General features: G+C 44.9%; 1 protein-coding gene across 8 annotated transcripts in view; it reads right to left on the bottom strand.

The window, feature by feature from the left end:
• The window catches only part of ENOX2 (ecto-NOX disulfide-thiol exchanger 2), a 305006-nt gene that overhangs the window by 141046 nt on the left and 147172 nt on the right, over positions 1-16788 (bottom strand). The window contains exon 2 of one of the 8 annotated variants that reach the window (XM_051969241.1): positions 9044-9106. The exons of 6 other annotated variants lie outside the window; for them this stretch is intronic. In XM_051969241.1, coding sequence (XP_051825201.1) covers positions 9044-9106 — 63 coding nt within the window. Of the gene's footprint in view, positions 1-2567; positions 2738-9043; positions 9107-16788 lie in introns of those variants that run through there. One more of the 8 variants, XM_051969242.1, reaches the window with a different exon arrangement.

Raw genomic sequence — 16788 nt, 5'->3', positions numbered from 1 at the left:
CACTTCTAGGGATTTTTAAATGATTTATTAGCCACATAAAATTATATAGCAGTACAGCTAATTAAAATTTTGTTTAGTAACAAAAAAGAAAAAGAAAAAAGAAAAAGAAATTCAAGAAGGGAGAGATCGTTTCTGTTTGATCACTGTCCCTGGCAAATAAATAGTAGATACTTAATAAATGCTAGTTCATTGATTAGTGTGTGTGTACATATACATATACATATATACACACACATATATAACACGTGTGTGTGTGTGTGTGTGTGTGTGTGTGTGCAAATCAGAAAAAAGCTGTCTTAGAGAGAAAGCAATGTGCAACAGAAAGTTTTGTAAAGGTGAATTATTAGGAGCTATCTCTGCATGCATTTGGAAAAATCAAATTGTTAAAAAAACTAAAAACAAATAAGTAAATAACAGTAAATAATTTCCCAGTCAGTAGGATATTGAAATACAGTTAGGAAACTGCTAGATTACTTCTAGGGATTTTTTAATGATTTATTAGCCACATAAAATTATATAGCAATGCAACTAATTAAATTTGTTCAGTAACAAAAAAGAAAAAGAAAAAAGAAAAAAAAATTCAATAAGAGAGAGATCATTTATGGTTGATCACTCTCCCTGGCACATAATACACACTTAATAAATGCTAGTTGACTGATTAGAGTGTGTATATGTATGTATATATATATATGCGCGCGCGCGCGTGTGTGTGTGTATGTGTTGGCTAACCAGAAAAGGCTGTTTTGGGGAGAGAAAAAATTTGGAACACAATGTTTTAGAAAAGTGAATGTTAGCAGCTATCTTTGTATATATTTGGAAAAATAAAACTTTTAAATAATTAAAAACAAACACATAATAAAATGATATGAAAGAATTACCCAATTAGTAGCATTTTGAGATACAGAAATATCTTACCAGGAAAACTGCTGAATCACTTCTGGAGATTTTTTTTTACTGATTTATTAGCCACCTAATATTGTAAACCAATGCAGTTAATTAAATGTGCTTCTAACTAAAAAAAGAAAAAAACAAAATTAAGAAATTGAAGGAGGGAGCGATCATTTCTGATTCATTACCATACCTGGCACATATAGGTACTTAATAAATGCTAGTTTCCTAGTTAATATAGGTGTATTATGTGTATGTGTGTACATGTGCAAATCAGAAAAAGAGCTTCAAAGAGAGAGTTTTATCTCCCATGAAACTTCTCTCCTAACTAGCTGTGAAAAGGCAAACTCTAGTTGGTCGCCAATGATGCTATCTCCACACAAAGGAAAAATTATCAGATACTGGAGTCACAAAGTCTCCCAAATGAAAAATTTTTTCTAGCATGGAGATAACCTGTGTCCCAAAGTTCTAACTTTTTGCATCAGTGCTTCACATAAGGGAAATCAGAGCAGTATCTAAATTTAAATACCAAGATATGATCCAGTCTAAACCCCTTGCTTTTAGGTGCAAAGTGAAGCTGTTTGCTTGGTCAGGCTCCCCTGGAAAGTGGGGACTTTTTCATTTTTTTAAAAAATAAATTTAGTCCCTTGTACTCTGCTTGCCACTTAAAAAGAGAAGGAAAGGAAAAAGCACGTATTAAATACCTGCTATATACCATACACTGAGCTAAGTGCTTTAGAAATTTCTCATTTTCCTCTCAACCCTGGGAGGAAGGTGCTATTATTATTCCTCCAGTTTTACAGAAGAAGAAACTAAAGTAGCTAGAAGCATGTGACTTGCCCAGAGTCACAGAGCTAAAAACTTGAACTTGGAGCTTCCTCACTCCTCTAGGCATTAATCAGCTGCTTCTAGATGGCACCGAGTAAAAGTCTGTTGAATAAATGTAAGTCATTGAGACTTACAGATGTGCCTGTGAATAGTCACAAGCCACATGTTCTGGCCATACCATTTGGAAAACATTTAGCAAGCACAAGTTCCTGAGAATTCCAAGTCCACACACCCCAGGTTAACATCAACCAAGCAACCAACCAAAAATAATAATAGTCCCTCTCCTCAAGGGGCAGATTTTCTACTGAAACTCTACTTGGGAGAGTTTTCTTAGACTGATTTCAACCCTACCCCTTCCCCCCCCCCCCCGGAGGGGGGGGGGGAGACATTTTCCCATCCAGTCCCAGTTCTTTAAATTTGATTTCCCTTCTTACTGGCTTTCCTCAGTTGCAAGCATGCGTCCAATTCCCCCTCCATTTTCATTAGCTCCTAAGTACATCACAAATTGTTACATGAGCCTAGGGAAGGCCTAGGGAAGCTTTGAGCCCCACCTTCAATTTGCTACAAGCTATACAACTACAGGCATTTTGCAAACCATCTCATCCCATCCTCACAGACACCAGTAAAACATGTGCTCCCTACTTCCCATTACCACCATTCCTAACAAGAAAAAGATTGCCTTTGCTCTCCATAATCCCAAACCCCAATAATTACAAGAACCTCCCTCCTTTTCTTCCACTTTCTTGCTCTTTTGAAAGACTCAAAAATCAAAACGAGTCTCTTTCATGCAGCTTTTGATCTAAGGGGCAAGTAAGGAATCCATTCCCAAAGAAAATAGTAACAAAACTTACCCATTATCGGACAATAAGCTGTTGGTACATAGAATATACATATTTCCTCTTCGTCCATTTCTTTATTTTGGGGTTCTAACTCCATGGAGTCTTAAAGAAGAATTCGAGGCAATATATTCAAACAGTAAGGACAGCAATATGTCTTAAGACAACCTGTGTTGCCTCCTCACTGCTTGGCTACCAGGATACAATAATGTAACATTCTCTTGAGTTGGAATGCTCCATATACCAAGAATTCTGGGTAAACTCTCCGGCCAATCACTGGTTACTGAATATTAAGCAGGGAACTTTTAGAGGCTGGCCTTTTTTGGGTAGTGATAAACCAGGGGACAAAATATACCAGGAAGTAATAAAATTTATTATGCCCCTACTATGTGCGGGCTGGAGAAGGAAATGGCAAACTACTCCATTATCTTTGCCAAGAAAACCCCAAATGGGCTTACCTAGAGTGAGATGATTAAAATAATCAAATGATAATCAGTATGCCAGGGACTGTCCTAAGTGCATTAGACTTATACTTTCATTTGTTTGGGTAACTTTCTGCCATGGTTAACAGGCTGATAAACAAGAACTCACTAATGAACAGGATTTAACTCTTTGCCTGCATGGTTGCCTCCTCAAAATTGGGGCCAGGGCTGGGAAGTGAGAGAGGGGAAGGGGACAAAAGGGTGACATGTCTGCAGGTTTTAAATCACAGTGAATTTTATTGGCACAAGATCTCAAGCCCTCTTCTTTGGGAAGGTCTTCCCTGGTTCCCTTTCCACTCAGAGAACTCTACAGTGTGGGATTTGATAAGTTTAAATGCTACCTCAACCATTTAAAAGCTGTCTGACCACAGAATAAAATAAGACTGTTTGTAAAGCCACTCACAAAGCTCAGAGTGCTACATGAGAGATATTAGAATTAATAATAATATGGGGGGGGGGCAGCTCAGTGGTACAGTGAATAGAGTACCAGTCCTGGAGGCAGAGGACCCGAGTTCAAATACAGCTTCAGCCACTTAATACTTCCTTGCTGTGTGACCCTGAGCAAATCACTTAATCCCAATTGCTCCAGCCAAAAAAAAAGTCCAAAAAATTAATAATAATAATAATAATAATCAAGAGCTCATATTTAGTGTTTACTATGTGCCGAGCATTGAGAGTAATTTATAATTATTATCTTATATCCTTAAAATAATCCTGGGAAGTAGATGATATTATTACCCTTATTTTCCAGATAAGGAAACTAAGGCAGATAGAGCTGAAGCGATTTGTCCTGAGTCACACAGCACTTAGCACAGTGCCTGGCACATAGTAGGTGCTTAATAAAGGTTTACTGAATCGAACTGGGTTTGAATTCAGGTCTCCTTGGCTCTTGTGCACCCAAGTTCTTATTTGTATCTCAATCCCCTGGGATCTAGGTGTTCCTCCAGACTCTGATTACTGGAAGGAACTGGCCATTGGTGAGCCATCTGGCCCCCTTGCGTGCTGATGTGACTTAATTTTTTTCAGAAGCTGTGTCCCCTGGACAGGTAATTGATCTTTCCCTCTTGCTATGTCCTTGTGGAAGACTGTGATTTATAATGAACAGAAGATGGGGTTGATACTCTCAGCCCAGAGGATCCCCTGGGAATTGCTGTTCCTTCCCTGGGGTTTCTACAATTGAAATTTGACTTTTTTCCCCCCTAAAAGGAGAGTTCGGAATTAAAAAAAGCCACCTGACTGAGTGATGGCCCTAATTTATTGAGATGTTCCTGCAACCACCCTGACCTTTAGAAAATTAGCAATGGTCTGATATGTATTTTATCTGTCACACTGGCACACCAGAGCTTCCCTGAAGTTTCAAATACTTTCCCCAGATCAACTCACACAGAATAGAGTCATTCTAATTCAAACCTCTGAACGGAGGTGAAAGTGCTCTTTGTTAGCCTTGAATTAGCATTCAAGGCTCTCAACAAAATAGCACTTCCCTCCCTGCCTTTCCCATCCCATTCCCTTGCATTTGTCAGATTCTCTGGGCAAACTAGGTCACCTGTCAGCCCTGCTACATACACCCTCTGCTCTCCTCTCTCTTCAGGCTTTTTCTCCAAGTTTTCTAATCTTCCATCTCTACCTCTTTTATTTTTTTGGAGCAATCAGGATTAACTGATTTGCCCAAAGTCACACAGTTAAGTGGCTGGGGCTAGAATTGAACTTAGGCACTCTAGTAAATTAATATCTATTTAATGAATAGAAATGAAAACCTATTTAACTAATATAAATATGATAAAATTTAAATCTAGAAATAAATGCTCTATAAATCTAGCCACCTGTTATCTCTAACTCTTGAAAACCTACCCACGCTCCAAGACTCAGCTGAAATGTCCCTTCTTCCAAAAAGTCTTCCCTGATTCCCAGAGTTGGAAATGGCCTTTCCTTCCCTAGCCTCAGATAACACCATATCCTCCCTTCTACTATCTACAGATAGTTTATTCTCCATTGTAGTCATGATCTAGCATTAATTGTGTGCCTCTGTACATTTCTACCCACAGGGCTAGAAAGCCAACCTATTCCCTTGGTATCCCAGAGATGTCAGGAGAAAGCAAGGAAGGCCTCTAGCTCTCAGGCGGACCCCCTGGGAGTAACTCCGTCAACAAGCGTTGTTGGAGAGCTTCCTACACGCCAGGCCACCTGCTAAGCACATAGAGCTAAAAAAAAGCTCCTTACACTCAAGGAGCTTATATTCTAAAGGGTCAATTCAGAGGCAGAGATGGCTAGCCTTCTATACTGCTAAGGGGGATTTCCATATATCACTGGCCTGACTGAACCACTTAGGGTATGGGAAGGGGAGAGTACTGAACAGTGCCCATTTGTGTCACAGATTGCTTATCTCTCCCATCTCCCTCACCTCTAGTGGGAGATTGTGAGTTCCATAAAGGCAGAGGCCGGGCCTCCTTTCTCTTTCCTGATAAGCCACTCTTCTGACACAGGGCTTTGGACATAGGAGGCACCTATGGTTAGTGAATTGATGAATGTATCTGAATTGCTAGGGGCCAGATATTATTAAAAAAAATCCACCTCCTAGGGAGAGATGTCACTGGGACTATCTTCTAGCATACTTTAAGCAGCGAAAAGTTCTCAAGATTTAAAGGGACCTTAAAAGGTCATCTTGTCCAACCTTCTTATTTTACTGAAGAGAAAACTGAGACCCAATGCGGTCTCCTATTTAATTAACAGGGGAGACATGGTACTCTAAGCTAAAGGTAAAAACTTAAGAAATATTGCTGGACTGCCTGACTCAGCTGACACAAAACCAAGAAATTCATCTTTATAACACCCCAAACCTAACACAGCCAATGGATCACATCCATATGCCTCACACGTGTGTAGCATAGAAAAGAGTTCTCTTGACACTAGTCTTTCTAAACAGATCTAACTGAAGTGCTTTGGGCACCTCCCAAGAGCAACAGAAAGCAAATAAATCAAGAAATCAATAGGTTTCCTTGGGTCCCTACAGTAGGCTCCATATGCTTTGTATCATATTGACTCACGTTTGAGTTAACAAACATTGCCACCCGGGAACTTACTAACATTTTAACAATAATGAGACTAACATTATTTGTGTAGAATTTGATGCTTTGCAAAAGCACCTTCTTCACAGTAACCTTATCAGCTGCTCTGGCATTATCCTGTTTTACAGAGAAGAGAACCGAGACTCTGAGTTTGTTAAGGGAATTGCCCATGATCACATAGCTAAAAAAAAGAAACAAACAAACTACATTTATTCCCTCCCTCCCTCTACTATTCAAAGAATTCCTTCTGCCCAAATTTAAAGGAAGCTTTTAACATACAGATATGAGAAAACACAACACAGTACTGGTTTTTTGATTGCGTCGAAAGCACCCACAGAAGCATCGTATTTAGTTGAAAGGGGAGTCAGACGTTGTCTGACAAGGTTCTTAACCTGGAGTCTGAACTGTTTTTTTTAAACCACCCCATCTTTTGATTTTCTGTCTCTAACTCTCTCCCATCTCAGCCTTGCAGAGGGGACGGTTCTGGCCAAAGTGCCAGACGCTACCACCCCAGTTACATCTATTCGGTTTCTTCCTCCTTGTCTCAGTTCTTTACCCTCCTAGCCTGTCCAGATCATCTGGAATCTGGCTTTTGCCCCTCACCAGGGAAATTGATTTTCCCAGCTTTGTGTCATCTGCAAATTTAATAAGCTAGCCAGCAATGTCTTCATCAAGTCACTAATAAAAAACACTGAACAGACCCCTGACTAGGATGATGTCAACCCATTAACCAACCCTCTTTGGGGAGTTTTTCAACCAGCTGCATGTCTACCTACTGAATATCACTAGGCTGTCTTTTCTTGTCCACAAAGATTTCAGGAAAAGCTTGGTTAAATACCTCCCTGAGCTTCAGAGTCCAACAATAATAAAAAAAAAAATACGCCCATGGTTGCCCTTTGATCATCCAGCTTAGTAAGTAACACAATGCAAAAAGGTCATGAGATGAATTTAGTATAACTCGGTGTTAGTTAACCTATGCTTACCCCTTGCAATAACTCTCCAGGGGTTTTTTCCTCAAATTCTTACCATTTATTATGGGTGAACCCTGGATAGGTGACTTGATCTATCTGTCTCATTTTCCTCATCTGTAAAATGGAGTGCTAATAACATCTATGGTTATCAGAATCAAATCAGATATTTGAAAGTGCTTTGTAAACCTTAAAGGACTGAAAAAATTACCATAATGAATAATACTAATATCAATGACCCATTGTGGAGGTTGGGGAGGGCCAGCTCTTCAAAGAGATAAGGGGAGTAAAGGCCTTGGGAGAAGAAGGTAGGGTACTTGAAGTAGTATGATCACCAAAGAGTTAAGATGGGGATGGGAGGAGACCATAACCAGTGCAGGTATAAATACCTGAAGGGAAAGAACCAAGAAGTTGATGGACCGGAGTCCTGAAAAGAACAAAGACCAGAGCTTGGGGTAGCAGGGCAGAGGCAGAAATGAAATGAGAACAGATTGTGATCAGATAAGAGAATTTCGGGAGTTATAAGCACGGGCATATCTGATTCGTGGAGATGATGGCAAGGTTAAGGAAATGATTATCTTTGGGGCGGTGAAGGGGTGGAGGAAAGAAGTCATGAGAAATGAACAAATTAAGGAAATGGGAGGGGAGGGTGTTTGGGGGCTTATCCATATGTATGTTAACATCTTCCAGTGTGAAAAGAAGAGTTGAGGAAGAGAAAAAATGCTGTTAATGGTACTGAACTCACTGGGAAAAAAGGGTAGAATCCTGAAGATCAGTGGACAATGACTACCGGAACTCTGACTGGCTAATGTATATGGATGAACTTCAAAAGAGACCAGGTTACACAGCAATTGGGGGAAAAATTTAGAATGGGCAATGGAGAACAGAGAGCATCCCACCCCCCAAATCTTAGTGAGTGGAGTTGAACTGAGTTGAGGCAGGAATAAAATGCATCCGGTGCTGACTCCCCTTCCCAGCTGGGAGCTGGGGCTCAGTGACAGCCACTAGATGGAAGAGGCAGGGTAGGGAATTCAAAAGAAATTTAAGGCAAAAGTAAGCTTGTTATCTATGGAACAGGCATTCCAGAGAGCACCATGGAAGGAGCAGTAGCTTTAGGGGAGGATGTCGGGGGAATTTGGGGAGTCAGAGGTCGAGGGGGATAGGAATAAGTGAGTTGTCAGTGGAGAAGGAGATTTCAAAAATGATAGTAGCGGGCTTAGAATTATTGGGAGAGGGAGGGTATGACCCAATATGAGTTTGTTAATCACTGAGAAACATAGGGATCAGTCAGCAAGCAGTGGAGAAAGTCTTCCCTGCTCCTCCAGGCAATAATGACTTTTCCTGTTTCCACTACTGAACTCATGTACCACTTTTTTGTACCTCCCTAATACACTTAACACAGATTAGTGGGTTCTCTAGTTACTGATATTTTACTCTCCATGAGGGTAAGGGCTGAGTCAACTTTACATCTCCCCCAGTATCCTATGGTGGTCCGCATGCAGTAAGCACTTAATAAATGTTCATTCAAGCTACTGAATTACACCAGTTACCATTCTCAAATAGAATATACGTGCTCTCAAATGGCTTTAAGATGAAGGCTTGGTGAACTTTAAGGCTAACAAGGGAGTTCTATCTGTAATTATTTACATTCAGTACTGTATGGCCGGTTCATTTAAAAGATCTACCTGTCTGAGGGCAACAGACTGAGGAGAGAGGGACAAGCGGCCAAGAAAGAATCCTTTCCTCACGAGGAAAGGGCGATCACCGAGTCTTCTGACTCAGTCTGATTTACCTTCATGCTTGGGCAAAAGACACAGCAGGGGAGGGGTGATAGTGAAGGGTCATAGAGTTTGGGGGTGCGGGTTTGAGTCTCTGCAGGGAGAATGTTGGGAAATCCCAATGCCTGGCAAGGTGAAGTTTGTTACAAAGAGAGGTCTGAATTTCATGTCAAAAGCCATCCTGGCACTAGCACTCACTTGCTTCTTTTTCTTGAACCACTTGTTCCTTTGACTCGTCTTCCCTCTCCCGAACTTCTTCCTCTGTAAGATGAGGTTAGATTATGTGATTGGAATCTATACAGAAACTACAAATAGACCTATGCATCAGATCCCCTCTACAAGAATGGATGGGGGGGAGGTTGTGGAGAAAGGGACCCCAAGCCTGGCGGGGAGAGGGGGGAAACACGGCACTGATAAGATACTTTCATTACAAGACAGCTGCAGAAGACCTAAGAGTTTTAGCAGAACATGTCCCCAACAGGCTTCCCTGGTGAGAGGGCTGCCAAAAAAGGGCCTCTCATTTTGGGATTAGCTGACAGAGGCGCGGTAATAATATCACTGTTCAGTGAGCCCCCGCTGGGAGAACCCTTCAGTTCTAGGTGCCACGGCTGTCAAGGATGGCACAGTGGCAATGCCACCTTAGTATGGCGAGGCAGGGAGGCCCTTGAAATCTTGGCCAACTAAACAATGATCTCGGGGCCCTGCCAGCCCCAAATCGGTAGATGTTCTAAGTATATATAGAGTCAAGTACCAGAAAGCATTGAGGTACAGAGGAATGAATAGTTAGAACAATGGGGGAGGAGGGAGGAGAGAGCCAGGAGGAAAGAGGAAACAGGAGGAAGGAGAGAGGGGAAGGAGAGAGAACAGAGGAGAGAAGAAGGAGGGACAGAAGAGGGAAGAGTGAGCAGGGACTAGGAAGGAGGGAGCAGGGATGAGAGATGAAAGAGAAGGAAGGTGAGAGGAGGCAGGAATGAAGAGTAAAAAATAAAGATGTGAAGAGTGAGGAGGAAGCAGGGAGGAGAGAGGAGAGAGGAAGAAGGGAGGGAGGGGAGAGGACAGTGAGGAGAGAGAAGGATGGAAGAAGGAGGAAGAAAAGGAGGAGGGAGAAGGGGGAAGACATGAGAGAAAAGGAAGGAGTAAAGAGAAAAGAGTGAAGAGAGAGGAGAGAGGAGAGAGTGAGGAGGGAAGAGACAGGAAGAAGGGAAGGAAGAGGAAGGAGGGAGAAGAGGAGAGAGAGAAGAAGGAATGAAGAGGGAAGAGGGATGAGGGAAGAGAAAGGAGAGAGTGAAGAGGGAGGAGAGAGGAAGGCAGAAGAAGGAGGAAAAAAGGAGGAGGAAAAAGGGGGAAGAGAAGAGAGAGAAGGAGGGAGTAAAGAGTGAAGAGTGAAAAAGTAAAGAAGGAAGAGAGGGGGGAGGAGGGAGGAGAGAAGAAGAAGGGAAGGAAGAGAGAGGAAGGAAGAGGAAGGAGGGAGAAGAGAAGAGAGAGAAAGGAGTGAAGAGTGAGAAGGGAAAGAGAAGAAAGAGGAGGGAGGAGAGAGGAAGAAAAGAAGGAAGAGAGGAGGGAGAAGAGAGGAGAGAGAAGGAAGGAGTGAAGAGTGAGAAGGGAACAAAGAAGAGGGAGGAGAGAGGAGGAGCAAAGAAGAGGGAGGAGGAGAAGAGAAGAGGAAGGAGGGAGGAGGGAGAAGAGAAGAAAGAGGAGGGAGGAGAGAGGAGAGAGGAGAGAGGAGAGAGGAAGAAGGGAGGGAGGGGAGAGGACAGTGAGGAGAGAGAAGGAAGGAGTGAAGAGTGAGAAGGAGAAGAGAGGAGAGAGAAGGAAGGAGTGAAGAGTGAGAAGGGAGAAGAGAAGAGGAAGGAGGGAGAAGAGAGAGAGAGAGGAGAGAGAGAAGAAGGAATGAAGAGGGAAGAGGGATGAGGAAGAGAAAGGAGAGAGTGAAGAGGGAGGAGAGAGGAGAGAGTGAGGAGGGAAGAGACAGGAAGAAGGGAAGGAAGAGGAAGGAGGGAGAAGAGAAGAAGAAGGAGGGAGGAGGGAAGAGAGAGGAGTAAAGAGAGTAAAGGAGTAAAGAGTGAAGAGGTAGGAGGGAGCAGGGAGGGAAGAGGAAGGAGAGAGGAAGGAGAAGAGAGGAGAGAGGAAGAAAAGAAGGGAGAGAGAGGAGGGAGAAGAGAGGAGAGAGAAGGAAGGAGTGAAGAGTGAGAAGGGAGCAAAGAAGAGGAGGAGATAAAAAGAAGGAATGAAGAGGGAAGAGGGATGAGGAAGAGAAAGGAGAGTGAAGAGGGAGGAGAGAGTGAAGAGGGAGGAGAAAGTGAAGAGGGAGGAGAAAGTGAAGAGGGAGGAGAAAGTGAAGAGGGAGGAGAGAAGAAGAAGGGAAGGAAGAGAGAGGAAGAAAAGTGAGAAGAGTGCAAAGAAGAGGGAGGAGAGAGGAGGGAGGAGGGAGAAGAGAAGAGGAAGGAGGGAGGAGGGAAGAGAGAGGAGTAAAGAGAGTAAAGGAGTAAAGAGTGAAGAGCTAGGAGGAACAGGGAGGGAAGAGGAAGGAGAGAGGAAGGAGAAGAGAGGAGAGAGGAAGAAAAGAAGGGAGAGAGAGGAGGGAGAAGAGGAGAGAGAAGGAAGGAGTGAAGAGTGAGAAGGGAGCAAAGAAGAGGGAGGAGATAAAAAGAAGGAATGAAGAGGAAGAGGGATGAGGGAAGAGAAAGGAGAGTGAAGAGGGAGGAGAGAGTGAAGAGGGAGGAGAAAGTGAAGAGGGAGGAGAAAGTGAAGAGGGAGGAGAAAGTGAAGAGGGAGGAGAGAGGAAGGCAGAAGAAGGAGGAAGAAAAGTGAGAAGAGTGCAAAGAAGAGGGAGGAGAGAGGAGGGAGGAGGAGAAGAGAAGAGGAAGGAGGGAGAAGAGAGAGAGAGAGGAGAGAGAGAAAGAAGGAATGAAGAGGGAAGAGGGATGAGGAAGAGAAAGGAGAGAGTGAAGAGGGAGGAGAGAGGAGAGAGTGAGGAGGGAAGAGACAGGAAGAAGGGAAGGAAGAGGAAGGAGGGAGAAGAGGAGAGAGAGAAAGAAGGAATGAAGAGGGAAGAGGATGAGGGAAGAGAAAGGAGAGAGTGAAGAGGGAGGAGAGAGGAAGGCAGAAGAAGGAGGAAGAAAAGGAGGAGGAAAAAGGGGGAAGAGAAGAGAGAGAAGGAGGGAGTAAAGAGTGAAGAGTGAAAAAGTAAAGAAGGAAGAGAGGGGGGAGGAGGGAGGAGAGAAGAAGAAGGGAAGGAAGAGAGAGGAAGGAAGAGGAAGGAGGGAGAAGAGAAGAGAGAGAAAGGAGTGAAGAGTGAGAAGGGAGAAGAGAAGAAAGAGGAGGGAGGAGAGAGGAAGAAAAGAAGGGAAAGAGAGGAGGGAGAAGAGAGGAGAGAGAAGGAAGGAGTGAAGAGTGAGAAGGGAACAAAGAAGAGGGAGGAGAGAGGAGGGAGCAAAGAAGAGGGAGGAGGGAGAAGAGAAGAAGAAGGAGGGAGGAGGAAGAGAGAGGAGTAAAGAGAGTAAAGGAGTAAAGAGTGAAGAGGTAGGAGGGAGCAGGGAGGGAAGAGGAAGGAGAGAGGAAGGAGAAGAGAGGAGAGAGGAAGAAAAGAAGGGAGAGAGAGGAGGGAGAAGAGAGGAGAGAGAAGGAAGGAGTGAAGAGTGAGAGGGAGCAAAGAAGAGGGAGGAGATAAAAAGAAGGAATGAAGAGGAAGAGGGATGAGGGAAGAGAAAGGAGAGTGAAGAGGGAGGAGAGAGTGAAGAGGGAGGAGAAAGTGAAGAGGAGGAGAAAGTGAAGAGGGAGGAGAAAGTGAAGAGGGAGGAGAGAGGAAGGCAGAAGAAGGAGGAAAGAAAAGTGAGAAGAGTGCAAAGAAGAGGGAGGAGAGAGGAGGGAGGAGGAGAAGAGAAGAGGAAGGAGGAGGAGGGAAGAGAGAGGAGTAAAGAGAGTAAAGGAGTAAAGAGTGAAGAGCTAGGAGGGAACAGGGAGGGAAGAGGAAGGAGAGAGGAAGGAGAAGAGAGGAGAGAGGAAGAAAAGAAGGGAGAGAGAAGGAGAGAGAGGAGGGAGAAGAGAGGAGAGAGAAGGAAGGAGTGAAGAGTGAGAAGGGAGCAAAGAAGAGGGAGGAGAGAGGAGGGAGAAGAGAAAAAAGAGGAGAGAGAAGAGAAAAGTGAAGAGGAAGAAAAGGAAGAGGGAGGAGTGAGATGGGAGGAAGAAAGAGGGAGAAGGGAGGAGGGACAAGGAAGAAGAGAGGAGTGAAGAGTAATGAAGTAAAGACTGAAGAGTAAGGAGGGAGCAGGGAGGAGAGTCAAGGGAGGAAAGACAGGGAAGAGAGAGAAGGGAGAAGGGAAAAGGAAGGAGAGAAGAGGGAGAAGGGAAGAGAGAGAAGAGAGAAGGAGAAGAGAGGAGGAAGGAAAGGAGGAAGAGAAAAGGAAGAAGGAGGAGAGAGAAATGGAGGAGGGAGGAGGGAGAAATAGAAGAAGGAGGAGGGAGAAGGGAGAAAAGAGGAGAGAGAAGAGGCAAGAGGGAGGAGAGAGAAGAGAAGAGGGAGGAGAGAGAAAAGAAGAGGGAGGAGAGAGAAGAGAGGAGGGAGGAAGGAGAAAGAAAGAGGAAAAAAGGAGGGAAGGAGAAGGGAGTAGAGAAAAGAGAGGAGGGAGAAGGGAGGAAAGGAAGAGGGAGAAGGAAAAAGGGAGAAAAGAGGAGAGAATAGGGAGAAGTGAAGACTGAGGAGGGAGCAGGGAGGAGAGAGGAAGGAGAGAGTAGTGAGAAAGAAGGAAAGGAAGAGGGAGAAAGGAGGAGAGAAGAAGGAGCAGGGAGGAAAGAAAAGGGAGGAGAGAGAAGGGAGGAGGGAGAAGAGAATAGGAAGGAAGGGAGGAGGGAAATGGGAAGAGAAAGGAGGAGGAAAGAGGAGAGAGAGAAGGAAGGAGGAAGGAAGAAGGAGAAGGAAGGAGGAAGGGAGAAGGAAGGAGGGAGGGGAGATGAGAGAGAAGAGAGGAGGGTAGAGAGAAAAGGAAGGAGAGAAGAGTGAAGGAGTGAAGAGTAAAGAGTGAGAAGGAAGGAGGAGGAGGGAATAGGAAGAGGAAGCAAGGAGGAAGAAAAAGGGAGAAGAGAGGAAGAGGAAGAAAAGAAGGGAGAGAGAAGGGAGAGAGGAGGGAGAAGAGAGGAGAGAAGGAAGGAGTGAAGAGTGAGAAGGGAGCAAAGAAGAGGGAGGAGAGGAGGGAGAAGAGAAAAAAGAGGAGAGAGAAGAGAAAAGTGAAGAGGAAGAAAAGGAAGAGGGAGGAGTGAGATGGGAGGAAGAAAGAGGGAGAAGGGAGGAGGGACAAGGAAGAAGAGAGGAGTGAAGAGTAATGAAGTAAAGACTGAAGAGTAAGGAGGGAGCAGGGAGGAGAGTCAAGGGAGGAAAGACAGGGAAGAGAGAGAAGGGAGAAGGGAAAAGGAAGGAGAGAAGAGGGAGAAGGGAAGAGAGAGAAGAGAAAGGAGAAGAGAGGAGGAAGGAAGGAGGAAGAGAAAAGGAAGAAGGAGGAGAGAGAAATGGAGGAGGGAGGAGGGAGAAATAGAAGAAGGAGGAGGGAGAAGGAGAAAAGAGAGAGAGAAGAGGCAAGAGGGAGGAGAGAGAAGAGAAGAGGGAGGAGAGAGAAAAGAAGAGGAGAGAGAGAAGAGAGGAGGGAGAAGGAGAAAGAAAGAGGAAAAAAGGAGGGAAGGAGAAGGGAGTAGAGAAAAGAGAGGAGGGAGAAGGGAGGAAAGGAAGAGGGAGAAGGAAAAAGGGAGAAAAGAGGAGAGAATAGGGAGAAGTGAAGACTGAGGAGGGAGCAGGGAGGAGAGAGGAAGGAGAGAGTAGTGAGAAAGAAGGAAAGGAAGAGGGAGAAAGGAGGAGAGAAGAGGGAGAAGGGAGGAAAGACAGGGAAGAGAGAGAAGGGAGGAGGGAGAAGAGATAGGAAGGAAGGAGGAGGGAAATGGGAAGAGAAAGGAGGGAGGAAAGAGGAGAGAGAGAAGGAAGGAGGAAGGAGAAGGAGAAGGAAGGAGGAAGGAGAAGGAAGGAGGGAGGGGAGATGAGAGAGAAGAGAGGAGGGTAGAGAGAAAAGGAAGGAGAGAAGAGTGAAGGAGTGAAGAGTAAAGAGTGAGAAGGAAGGAGGAGGAGGGAATAGGAAGAGGAAGCAAGGAGGAAGAAAAAGGGAGAAGAGAGGAAAGAAAAGGGAGAAGAGAGGATGGAGGAAGAAGGGAAGGAAGAGGGAAAAGGGAAGAGGAAGAGAGGGAAGAAGGAGAATAAGGAGGGAGGAGGGAAGAAGAAGGAAGAAGGAGAGAAGAAAGAGAAGGAAGGGGGAGAATGAGGAAGGAGGAGAGAAGAGAGAAGGAGAAAGAAAAATGGATGGAGGAGGAATGAAGAAGGAAGTGAGGAGAGACGAGGGAACAGGGAGGAGAGAGAAGACAGGAGGGAGGAGAGAAGTGACAGGAGGGAGGAGAGAGGAGGGAATAACTGAAGGAAGGAGAAGGGAAGAGAAGGATGAGGGAAGATGAGAAAGGAGAGGAGGGAGAAGAAAGGAGGAGGAGAGAAGAAAGGAGGAGGAGAGAGAAGAAAGGAGGAAGAGAAGAAGAAAGGAAGGAGGAAGAAAAGAGGAGGGAGGAAGAAGGGAGGGAAGAGGGACAAGGGAGGAGGAAGGGAGGGAAGAGGGGGAATGAAGAAGGAGGAGGGAGGATAGAGGAGGGAGGAGAGAGAAGAGAGGAAAGAGAAGGAAGTAGTGAAGAATGATGGAGTGACGAGTGAAGAGTGACAAGGGAGAAGAGAAAAGGGAGGAGAGAGGAGGGAAGAAGAAAGGAAGGAAGAGAGAGGAGGGAAAATAGAAGAGAGAAAGAAGGAGTGAAGAATGAAGAGTGAGAAGGGAGAAGAGGGAGGAAGGAGGAGGAAGGAGAGAGGAGGGAGGAGGGAAGAAGTAGAGAAGAGGGAGAAGAGAAGAGAGAAAGAAGGAGTGAAGAATGAAGAGTGAGAAGAGAGAAGAGAGAAGAAAGGAGAAGGGAGGAGACAGTAAGGAGGGGGAGAGAGGAGGAGAAGGGAGGAAAGAGGACAGCGAAGAGAAGAAGAAGAGGAAGGGAGGGAAGAAAGAGGAAGTAAGAGGAAAGGAGGGAACAAGGAGAAATGAGGAGAGTGTGGAAGGAGGAGAGAGGAAAGAGAAGGGGAGAGTGAAAAGCAAAGGAGGAGACAGGAGGAAAGAGAGAGGAGGGAAGAAAGAGAAAGGAGGGAGAAGCAAGGATAGAGGAGGAAGGAGTAAAGAGTAAAGAAGTGAAGAGTGAGGAAGAAGCATGGAGAAGAGAGGAGGGAGGAGAGAAGAGGGAGGAAGGGAGAAGGAGGAAGAAAGAAAGAGGAAGGAGAAGCAAGGGGAGAAGAGGAAGGAGTAAAGAGTAAAAAAGTGAAGAATGAGGAGGGAGCAGGAAGGAGGGTGGAAGGAGGAGAGAGTGAAGACAGAGAGGAGAGGAGAGCAGAAGGAGGAGGAAGAAAAGGAGGAGGGAGAAGGAGAAGAGATGAGAGAAGAGGGAGGAATAAAGATAAAGGGAAGGAGAAGGGAGAAGGGAGGAGAGAGGAGAGAGAAGAGAGGAGGAAGGAGGAAGCAGGAAGGAAAGAAAAAGGAGGAGGAAGGAAAGAGAAGAGAAAAGGAAGGAGGGAGAAGGAGTGAAGAAGAAAGAGTGAGAAGAGAGCAAGAAAGAAAGAAGAGGGAGGAGGGAGGAGAGGAAAGAAGGGAAGAGGGAGAAGGGAGGAAGAAGGGAAGGAAGGGGGGAATGTGGGGGGAGGAAGGAGAAGAGAAAGAGAAGAGGGCGGGAGAAAGGAAGAAAAGGAGGAGGAAGGAGGGAAAAGAGAGGAGAGAGGAGGGAGGAAGGAGAAGAGAGGAGAGAAGAAGGAAAGATAGAGAAGAGAGGTAGGAGAAAAGAGAAGGGAGGAAGAAGAGAGGGGAAAGAGAAAAGGAGGAGGGAGAAGGAAAGAG

This window comes from Antechinus flavipes, chromosome X (assembly GCF_016432865.1).
Source record: "Antechinus flavipes isolate AdamAnt ecotype Samford, QLD, Australia chromosome X, AdamAnt_v2, whole genome shotgun sequence".
NCBI classification, from domain to species: Eukaryota; Metazoa; Chordata; class Mammalia; order Dasyuromorphia; family Dasyuridae; genus Antechinus; species Antechinus flavipes.
Note: the sequence above shows the minus strand (reverse complement) of the source record. Positions and strands in the feature narration are given on the sequence as shown.